Source organism: Calliphora vicina, chromosome 4, assembly GCF_958450345.1.
Source record: "Calliphora vicina chromosome 4, idCalVici1.1, whole genome shotgun sequence".
NCBI lineage: Eukaryota > Metazoa > Arthropoda > Insecta > Diptera > Calliphoridae > Calliphora > Calliphora vicina.
In genome coordinates this window covers 81199051-81209679 of record NC_088783.1, presented here as the reverse complement: position 1 = coordinate 81209679, position 10629 = coordinate 81199051, and the positions used below count along the sequence as shown (strand labels likewise).

Sequence of the window (10629 nt, the reverse complement as noted above, 5' to 3'; positions counted from 1 at the left end):
ATGCTCATTTCAATATCATATAATGTTTTTATACGATTTTCTAATAATATATATATTAGCATATAATGTATTTCATATTTTACTTATTTTAATAAAAGAAAAATATAAATGTGTTTATAAAATTAGCCAACATCTCTAAAATACAACACTGTGTTGTTATTACGCATTTTCTTTTGTCATTGCATTCCGTTTTGCTCTATATAGCAGTCTCACTCTTTTCAGCAGTGATAGAGCGAGAAAAATAAAAATGGCTTCAATTATACGTGCAGTGTAAATTTTAAGAAAAAATTTTAATTCTTTTTTTAATTAACATCCAACAAATATTTTAAGAAAACTTTTTGTTAAAATAACAAATTTAATATACAAGAATCATTAAGTGAATATTAGATTAAAGTGAAATGTTAAACTTTACACAATAAATGAAAAAGAAAATTTTGCAAAATGTAAAAGTACCACACAACCATAAAAAGTGGAAAAATATGATGAAGAAAACGTATTGTAAGAAGAAGAATTTGTACGTACTACGTATTGTTCAATGGGAATAAAAGGAAACATTTTTATACCCTTTTGGAAACCATAGGTTGAATAATTTCACAAAATCTTCGCGAAAAAATTACTTTTGTATTGAAACAATATAATAAAATTGAGAAAAATGTGAAAATAATAACATAAAAATTGCGCCAATAAGTAAAAAATAAAGTACATGAGAAAAATATATAAGCAGAGCTGTATTTTGTATGGTTCATAAAAGAAATAAATACCAACAAACATTAAAAAATCTCAGTTATGAATGAAAGAGTAAGAGAGCCAAAAAAATTGTGTCAAGAAAAAAAAACGAAATAGAAAAACAAAAAAATAATAAATATTATATACAGAAAAGTTAATTTTTTTATACACAAAGACATAAATTCTATGAAATTGTTGAAAGTTTATAATAAAAAACATATAATTCCTAGTCGGAAAAATCATAAAACTGGCCTATCATATTTTCTTTCTGTTTCTCTTTCTATTCATTTTCTTTTCATTGTATTTGTTGATGACATAAACGAGAAATGTCTTCGAAATTGACGTTTAAGTGCATTGTTTTGGTTGGTGTTTTCTTTACAAAAATTTTAGGAATTTCCAATAATATCAACAAAATTAAGTGCAAAAAGTATTTGAATTTTAATAATTTTAATTTCATTCAGCTAATTCTCCCAATGTAATGGAAAGTTATAATAAAAAGACATTAAATAGACAAAGATATAACCGAAACATAGAAATATAAATATAAGAAAACCAAATAATATACAAGTTGCAATATGTCACGTTGGGGTAAAAATATTGTGGTACCCCTGGATATCACCAAGGAAAGTGCCAATCGTCCAACGGTGGCTCGTTCAATGGGTACAATGGGCAAATGGGGAAAAATGGGTTTCACCTCTACTCGCACATACACAATGTCAGTGATACCAGCAGCAGTAGCAGCCGCTGCTGCCGCTGTGACAGCTAATAGTCCCCAAGAAAGTCCGGCCTCACACAAAGAAGATGATCAGTCATCATCTGCTCTGGAGCCACCAAAACCAAGAAAATTCTTCAAATCTCGCATCTCTACACCTCCAGAAGTTATAGCACAAATAATGCAGCAAATACCACGTCAATCGACATCACCTATACGAGACACATCCACAACAATACCATCCATTTTAACAACACCTGTACGAGAACCAATTAAAATGAAAATTCCAAAAAATTCCGCAGAGCGGAAGAAAAAATTACCTAAAAAGAAAACGCCTAAAAAATCTCTGGAAGCCGGAGAAGACGAACGTACCGAAACAACTGGCGAACCTGAAACTTCGCCAGAGCCAAAGTCGACGAAAAAGAAAAAACCAGAGAAAGAACTTAAACCTGAAGCACCACCATCTCGTGTACTAGGCCGTGCTCGTAAAGCTGTGAACTATTGTGAGCAGGATGATGATGACCGTACGCCGACACCAATAAGGGACATTATAGTACAGAAAGATAAAAAGGTCGAAAAACTGCTGGAGGGTCAAGAAACACCTCCGCCTACCCCTGCTCATAAAATTGATGATGTCTATGATGCTTGTGATATACCAGAACTTCAACAACCACAATTACCGCCACCAGCAGCACCACAACAAATGCCACCATCAATAGCCGCCAGCCAAGTAAATAGTGCAGCATCTAAAACTCCGGAGCATCCTCCCATTGTTTTAAGAATATCTAAGGTAATTTATTTAAACATTTTAAATTACATTTTTATATTCGTACTTGTTTAATTTAAAATTTTATTAATTCGTTTTTTATCTAAAAATGTTTAACACAACAGATAACTTTATAGCTTATACAAAATTTATTAGTAAGAGATAAAGAACTTTAAGATAACCAAAACGTAGAGTACTTAAACTAATTAATATAATGTTAACATGTAAAAGCTTCATTGCTCATTTACATCCCTAAGCTGCTAAAATCGTTGATAAATATCCCCTAACATAATAGAGTTTATTTCTTTGATATCACTACTTATTCCTAGAATTTAAATCATTAAACATACAAATATTCCTTGGCAAATAAAAATTAATTAGTGCATGTTACAACTAACAATTATGACGTTAAAATTACATAGAAGCAAAATTAATATTATTACATACTGTTTTTGAAAGTGCTAACTAAAGTGGCAACACTGCATTTGGAAAATAAAAACAAATAACGAAAGAGAATATTGAAGAGAGAATAATAGTGATCATTAGAAAATAACATTCTCTTTTCAACAGAAAAATATTTACGCGCCTTTTTTCTCATCTCCACATGATTAGAATTGCCACATTAAAAATAATGCTTAAATTGTTATATTAATCTGGTAGCCGTCTGGGCTAATCTTATTGTTTGCTTTCACTATTTTTCATTTTTGAATTGTGTTTTTATGTGAAGTTTTATTTATTGTTTTCAAAAATATTTTAATCGAACGAGTGCGTGATAATAACTATTTAAAATTATGTTTTACTGCTTATTTAAAAATAATCTATTTCAAAATATGTACATATGTTTAAATAATTAATTTATTTTTGTATTATAGGGTACATCCCGCTTGGTTAGTACCGATAGTGAAGAACAGCAGCCGAACGCTTCATGTACGCCACCATCCCAACACTCTGAAATAACAGCTAACGATACCCAGTCTACACTACCCTCTGTAAGTAAATCAAGACAAACTTCAGTGGAGGAGACAACGGCTCCGACTGTGCTAACAACACCGAAGATTATTGTAAAACCTCCGAAACCTCCCTCGCCTAAGCCGCCGACACCACCTGTCAACGAACAAGAGCAAGAGGAGGAAGAAGAGGAGGAGGAGGAAGAAAGTGAAGAGGAGGAAGTGGTAGAGCCACCAGAAATCAACTATTGTACGGTAAAAATATCACCTGACAAACCGCCAAAGGAACGATTAAAATTGATAATCAAAACTGATGTCATACGCAATGCTCTAGCTGCGGCCGCCGCTGCAGCTGCTGCCAAAGCAAAAAAGGCAAAACAAGCCGCCTCAGGCATTGCTGGTTCAGAGCGTCCGGAAAAGGAGAAAAAGAAGAGTAAAAAACACAAACATTTAAAACACGCAGCCGTCGAACAATTAATAGCACCCCCACAAAATTTGGCCGCTGAGTTTAAAACACCCTCGCCTCACTTATCCTTAAGCCAGATCAGCACAAACGACCCTCCTCTAGTGGCACCTCAACTACAAACACCAGCCGCATCGGTTTCAATGGCCACTAGAACCGTGATATCTCCACCCACGCTATCGGAAAAGGATTTCGATTCACAGTCCTCAGTTTTGGGTAGTATTTCATCAAAAGGCAATAGCACACCACTGGCAGGCTTACAGCCAGCTGCTGAAGAAAGTTGTGTGATACACAGTAGAGGATCTAGTGTCATAACTAGTGATCTGGAGACAAGCCAACATTCTTCCCTGGTCGCACCACCCTCTGACATAGAATTAAGATTGGAATCGATGATGATGGATGGCGAAAATAGTCAACAACAAATTGCTTCTAGCACTTTCGTGGAAGCAGAACCTCTCCAGGAAGACATATTGGCTGTATTACGAGGAGACGAAACGACAGCCATGGAAGTAGAAGAAGTTGAACAGCCGGACAACATTAAAGAAAATGGTATTACCACCACGGAAGAAACAATAGAACCTTCAACAGCAACAGCTCCCGTGGAAGCAAATCTAACAGCCACAACCACGAATACGAATACCAGTAGAACGGGTAAACGACCAACGCGTGGCCGAAATAAAACTAGTTACGCCGAGCCTACAGAAGTAGAGGAAACTGCCGCTGCTGCTGTTCCTCTGCAAACGCCCCGAACAAGGGGAAGAAAACCTGCAGCTCCGCTACAACAAACGCCCATTGAGGAGGCAAATGTGCAGCCACAAAAACGTACAACGAGAAGAGGTAGAGGCAAAGTCGAAGACACCACGAACGCTGCAAACGTAGATGCTGTAGAACAAACGCCCAATATCATTTTGGAAGAATCTTCCCCCAATAAGTCTGAAGAGGAAAACAATCCAACACCGGTGGCTATTGTGACTACAGCCAGGAGAGGTAGACCGCCACGCAATAATGCCAACAACAGCAATACCACAAATCTCAACAACAATAATATCAATAAAATCGCCGCCAATCTTACAGCTAAGGTCAATCAACAAGAAATACAAAAACTTTCCCCTTCAGATTCAACCACAACGCCTTCCACACAACGTAGTTATAGTCGTAAGCGTAAAAATCAACAGGTTACACAAGTCTTGCAGCCCTCCAGCCAAACGGATGAACTGGAAGAACACCAACAACCCACACCCGCCAAACAACCCAACTTGGATTTGCCTTCTAACGATAACACTGATACTCAAATAACTCCCCTGCAGCCGTACAATGATAATCGCCTAACACCTTCTATCGATCTGCAAGAAAATTCCGTAGACTCTTCGTCACTACAAAGACCGGAGAGTAGTTTGGATAATCCCTCATCATCATCTCCGCCTCCCAGAAGAGACTACAAGATCAAGGACAAATTCAAAAGAACCCTTACCCTGGACACCCAGGTCAATAATGCTGTGGTAATAAATAAATCAAATACAGACTCCTCGTCGACAAGCAATAATCCCTCAGTCTCTGTGCCTGAGCCGGTGAAACTAGTGATATCGAAAAAGAAAGGCAGCATATTTAAGAGTCGAGTTCCGTCGGAACAAACTGATCAGGCTGGCAAGCGACATCTCTACAAACACAGATGGGATGCCACGGCCAACGGAGATGCCAACAGCGAGGGCAACACACCACCAAGCAATACTCAGAACAAGGCTCCCGAAACCAAGGCTACAAACGCCACTGTCGAAGCCATTTTCAATGATTTCAATAGTGACGAAACACGCAGCAGTCCAGTACCTTCCCACAAGATGACCCGTGTAATTAAGGCGAATCCTCAAGCGTATCCCTCATCATCATCGGCCTTTGATATGGACGACAATGACAACGCAGCCGACACCATAACCTCCATACGAATAAATCGCAAAGCAAAGGACTACTACACAGTGGTGCGCAACGTAAAGACGGCCCATCAAATTCAGGAGATAGGCGAATACCAAGAAATGGACGATGACGTTGAATACATATTGGATGCCCTACAACCTCACAATCCCATGTACACGCGCTGTCTGTCGGCATTGCAACTGGCTACCAAATGCATGGTACCGGCATTTCGTATGCATGTACGAGCTCATGGTGTGGTAACGAAATTCTTCAAGGCCCTGTCAGATGCCAACCGTGATTTGTCATTGGGTCTTTGCACCACAGCCATTATGTATATTCTCTCTCAAGAAGGCCTTAACATGGATTTGGATCGCGATTCTTTAGAATTAATGATGAATCTCCTGGAATCCGAACAAACAGTGGCAGCACCCGCCGATCAAGCCAACTACGAACGAAATAAGCAGCGAGTGAGGGAATTGTGCGAAGAAATCAAGGTCCAGGGCAAAGCAACTCATCTCAATGTCGACAGCATCACCGTGGGTACCTTAGCTATGGAGACCTTACTATCACTCACCTCCAAACGAGCCGGCGACTGGTTCAAGGAAGAATTACGTGAGATGGGCGGTCTGGAGCACATTATCAAAACGATCAACGATTGCTGTCGACCGGTAATCGATAATGTTTATAGTGCAACTGGCATTAACTGGACACGTCCCTTGCTGGACAACATGCAGACAGTGGAAAGATGTTTGCGCGTCTTGGAGAACGTCACACAACTGAATGAGGAGAATCAACGATATATTTTGATTTACAATAATGGCTCCGTGGCAAACACTCTCTGCTCTCTGTACTCGCTCTGTGATCGTGAATTGATATTGTATCCTACATCGGAGTTCACTTCACGCGACAATCCTGGCATTGTTATACGTGAACTGCTCATACCGTTAATGAAGGTTCTCATAAGTCTGACGCATCCGTTTAGTGCCTCCCAAGCGTTAGGCGCCGAATTGGTGGGTCAAAAGCCCGATGTTATAGACACTAGTTTCCATTTGTTATTAAAGGCACCCAACTACATTCCGGATCGCTGTGTATTTGAATTGAGCATATTGGTAAGTGTATGAAAATTCTTTCATTAATTTAGATACTTAATGATGTTTTCGTATTTTATAGTCGCTCCTGCTACTAATCAATTTAACAATATATACAACACAAAATCGTGCACGAATCATGAAGACCTATGCTCCAAGCGATTTCAATTTAAATCATCATGATACTTCACAACCTAGAGAAACTGCCATATCAGCTGTTATGGCCTATTTCTATAAATGTGAAGAATTGGCGAGGTATTTATTTAATATTTTTTGATTTTAATTCAGTTTAATTGATTATTGATGATGATTATGATTTTTTATATACAGATTGGTGGAAAAGAATACCGATGCCTTTTTGGATAATCAAGAGAAAAACAAAAAGAAACAGGAGGAAGTTGATGAAACTGTAAATAATTGTAAGTTTTGTTTTATTTTCTTGTAATTTAAATTCTAAATATTAAATGATTTTTTTTCTTTGTTTGTTTTACAGTACTACAAAAAGCTGGTCATCATATGGAACATTCGCTAAAGGGCAGTTACACGGCCATCTTAGTGGGACATCTTATCACCGACAATGAACAGTACGAAGCCATTGTTCGTTCACATTTGATTGGGAATGGTTTCAAAGAAATCATCAGTGTTTTGGAGAAATATTATAATTTCATGAATTTAACGGCCAGTGTAAGTATTCATTTTCTTAATATTTCCATTTTAATTATACCTAGAATTGAAATTAAGACTATACCAATTAATAGAACTCCATGGAAGCGATCTGCGCTATCAAATATCGCTTATTCAGTTTTGGAGAAACATTTGTTACAAATGTTATCTTATAGTCTTATCAAAATAGAAAAACATTTAATTTCTAGCTTTAAACCATTTTTTGGCCCTTGTAAACTGTATTTTGTAATGGGAATCATAATAATATATTCAGATTTCTAGGTCAATTTATTTTAATTCGGTAGTATATCATATATTCATATACCCCCGAATTACAATAAATTGTGGTACATAAAGGTGTAAATTGAAATCATTTAAAAACTGTGTCGGTTCTCATATTAGCCACAAAATTATATTAAAATGTATTAGTAATAATTATACCATAGATGACAGCTGAGAGATAAAACCAAGTTTTTTGTCAAAAACATAATTCATGACAATATGTATATTGCCATGAGTTTTGTTATTGTATCACTCAAATGTGTGTTCAAATTCATTCCTTTAAGAACTTAAAATTTCAATTTGTATTAGGGCGATTAATCGAATCATTCTGTGCCAAAAAAATATTGTAATTTTAAGAACAAAACTTGTAAAGAATAAATTTCTAAAAAAAAGTTTTCCCGATTAAATTCATATTTATTCGTATGAAGTATTGCTAACTAATTTATGAATAGTTTTTAAACAATTTTTATTTAATTTATTATTTATCACTTTATCCTATAGGCTGAAGCATCCGTTGTGGCGCATAAGAAATCAACCAAAAATTTATTAGATTATTTCAAGAAACGCGATTTACTTTATGAAATGAATGCCGATGATAATACGTTGCCCTTAAATTTAGAAACTACCCATCACCATCAAACCAACGACGAAGAACAATCACAAATCCATATCGCCTCAACCTCATCATCTGCAAATAGCACGGCAACAAACCAAAGGGTTTACAAGACATATAGTCAAAGATAAGATGAACTTATTTAAAAAAACAAATTAAGAGTTTTTTTTATATAATTTTATTGTTTTTATTTTTTAGTTTTATTTTGTTTATTTTATAGAGAACCAGAAAAATAACACAAGTGTAATATTTGTTTATAGGCTTTTTTTAGCTTAATATTAATATATTGTATATGTATAGAAATCTACAGATCAAAAAACAAAAAGAAAAAAAAAATAATTCAAATTGCTTTTATTAGTTTTATTTATAATTTACTTTATTATTAACCTCACTATTACAACCCACTCACATTCATCATTACCATCCATTAAATCAATATTTGATCAAAAGAATATCCTTAATAACAAATATAGCTGACAAAAAACCTAAATAATATTAAACATCCTCCACCCCACTTAACTTTTACAATTAACAATTTAAAATGTAATTTCTTTTGTTTTTATTTTAATAGATTTTATTATAGTCTACTCTATTTTATATGAAAAGTCTAAAAATATATTTAAAACAACTCAAAACTATTTTATTTTTGTCGGACTTTAAAGCACAATTTTGAAAAATTATAAATATGTAAACATTAAAATTTCCTTTTCTTTTAGTCTAAAGATTTATGTTTAACATTGTAAATAATTAACTAATAGTAGTAATATAAATGGCTTAGAAAATAAATGTAACAAAAAACGGTTTTTTATAAATATTTTCAGTCTTCAAAAGCCTTCTTTCTGTCCTTTTGCCCAACAAAATGTTTATATACTATCAAAAATGTGTTACACATTTATTTATATTTTTGTTTCTTATCTTTCAGAGTCGTTCATTGTCTTTGTTTTATTTCTTCCCGTTTCTAATAAATAATTTGTAATTAATTAAATTATTATTAAGATATGCATATAAATATTATTATATATAAACATGAAAAATAACAATGAAATAGTAGCTTAGTTTGTTTTTGCTATCTATATATTTTATAAAATTATATTAATTATAAATATATATATAATACATAATTATATAATAATTTAAAACTAAATTTTTTTTTATTTCCTAATCTCTACCTTAAGATATTTTAAATTATCGAGAACAAACACAAAAAATATCAATCTTTTGGAAAAATTTAAACTTTTTCATAAAATTAAAAATATTTTTGGTATGTAAAAAAAAAACAAAAATTAAATAATAGTTTAGAAGAACACATATTTTCGGGAGCAAATTCTATATTTATATTGACAAAAAAGTGAAAAATTGTGAAAAGAAAATTGAAAAAATTATTGTCGTGAACAAAATTGTGTATATGTGTAATTAAATATATGTTAAAAAAAGAAATCATGTTTGATTTTGTGTTTTCAGAATTTAATGATAATGAAAAACTGCAAATATTATGATTAAATTAAAAACTGAAGTATATATATATAAAAAGTAAATTGAAGTATATATATATACATATATATTATTATTAACTTAAATTACAAATGAAAAGTTGTTTAAATAAACGTATAAACATAAAAAATATAAATTTTAAAGTTTTAACATTTTAATGCAGGGGGGTTATTATGTAATTCGATTACATATAAATCGAAACAGTTTCGAAATACGATATATTTTATATAACGAATTTCTTTCGAAAGGAGTTACATAATACTCCCCCAGGTTTTTAAGGCGAAACTGAACCAAATATTCATTGTTCGCCCTAATCTGAAAGAAGCCGAAAGTTTCTAACTGTTCTAAAATAACACAGTACAACACATGATTTTGGGACTCAATTCTGACAATTGCACGTGAAAGTAGCCCCAAAAATAAGAACTTCTGCATCATTAGTTTTGTCTAGTTGGCTGCCGTAAAAATTTAATTTCCATACGAATTTTTTTTCCTCAAGGAGGATTTTTATCACTTTTTCTATATTTTAGCACGGTTATATCTCGTATACCGTACGGAATATCTCTTTTGTGGCTGAAGGAAAGTTGTAGATATTGAATAGTAGAAAAAAAGTACGGAACATACCTACCCGAAAAAGGTGCATCCAGTGCCTTAAAAATCGCAAAAATGCCCATTTTTTAATTTTTTTTTACCAATTTTTCACCTTTTTTGCTCAATAACCGGATTACAAGTCCAATTATGGACCGATCACCATGAAATTAGGTCGTGTGATTTGTTTCTATATGAAAGTTATTTATCATGAATTTTGTATGTATACCATAATTTTTAACAGATTTATGCACTTTAAAGTGATTTTCGGAAGCGTGTCTTATATGGGAGCAATGACTAATTATGGACCGATCATAAAAAAATATGGTACATATAATTTGTTCGGCCCAAGGAAGAAGCCTGTTGAAATTGGCTGAAATCGGTT

At 33.7% G+C, this 10629-nt stretch overlaps 1 protein-coding gene across 3 annotated transcripts; it reads left to right on the top strand.

Moving 5' to 3' along the window:
• The first annotated feature begins 240 nt into the window (after positions 1-240).
• wapl (wings apart-like) lies at positions 241-9795 on the top strand. 3 transcript variants are annotated; one of them, XM_065510421.1, is made up of 7 exons: positions 241-498; positions 1188-2228; positions 3077-6631; positions 6693-6865; positions 6941-7029; positions 7104-7294; positions 8057-9795. In XM_065510421.1, the coding sequence occupies exons 2-7, from the start codon at positions 1302-1304 to the stop codon at positions 8297-8299; spliced, it is 5178 nt and encodes a 1725-aa protein (XP_065366493.1). In that variant the 5' UTR covers positions 241-498; positions 1188-1301; the 3' UTR covers positions 8300-9795. The 3 variants fall into 3 exon arrangements, with proteins under 3 accessions (XP_065366493.1, XP_065366492.1, XP_065366491.1); XM_065510420.1 differs by having other exon boundaries at positions 241-514; XM_065510419.1 differs by having other exon boundaries at positions 241-798.
• The last annotated feature ends 834 nt before the right edge of the window (positions 9796-10629 follow it).

Excerpts from the sequence above, each read along its gene's own strand:
- wapl (XM_065510421.1), top strand. The coding sequence starts at position 1,302 with ATGTCACGTTGGGGTAAAAATATTGTGGTACCCCTGGATATCACCAAG. Across the intron at positions 6,632-6,692 it reads TATTTGAATTGAGCATATTG|TCGCTCCTGCTACTAATCAA; the intron begins GTAAGTGTATGA and ends CGTATTTTATAG. Across the intron at positions 7,030-7,103 it reads TGATGAAACTGTAAATAATT|TACTACAAAAAGCTGGTCAT; the intron begins GTAAGTTTTGTT and ends TTTGTTTTACAG.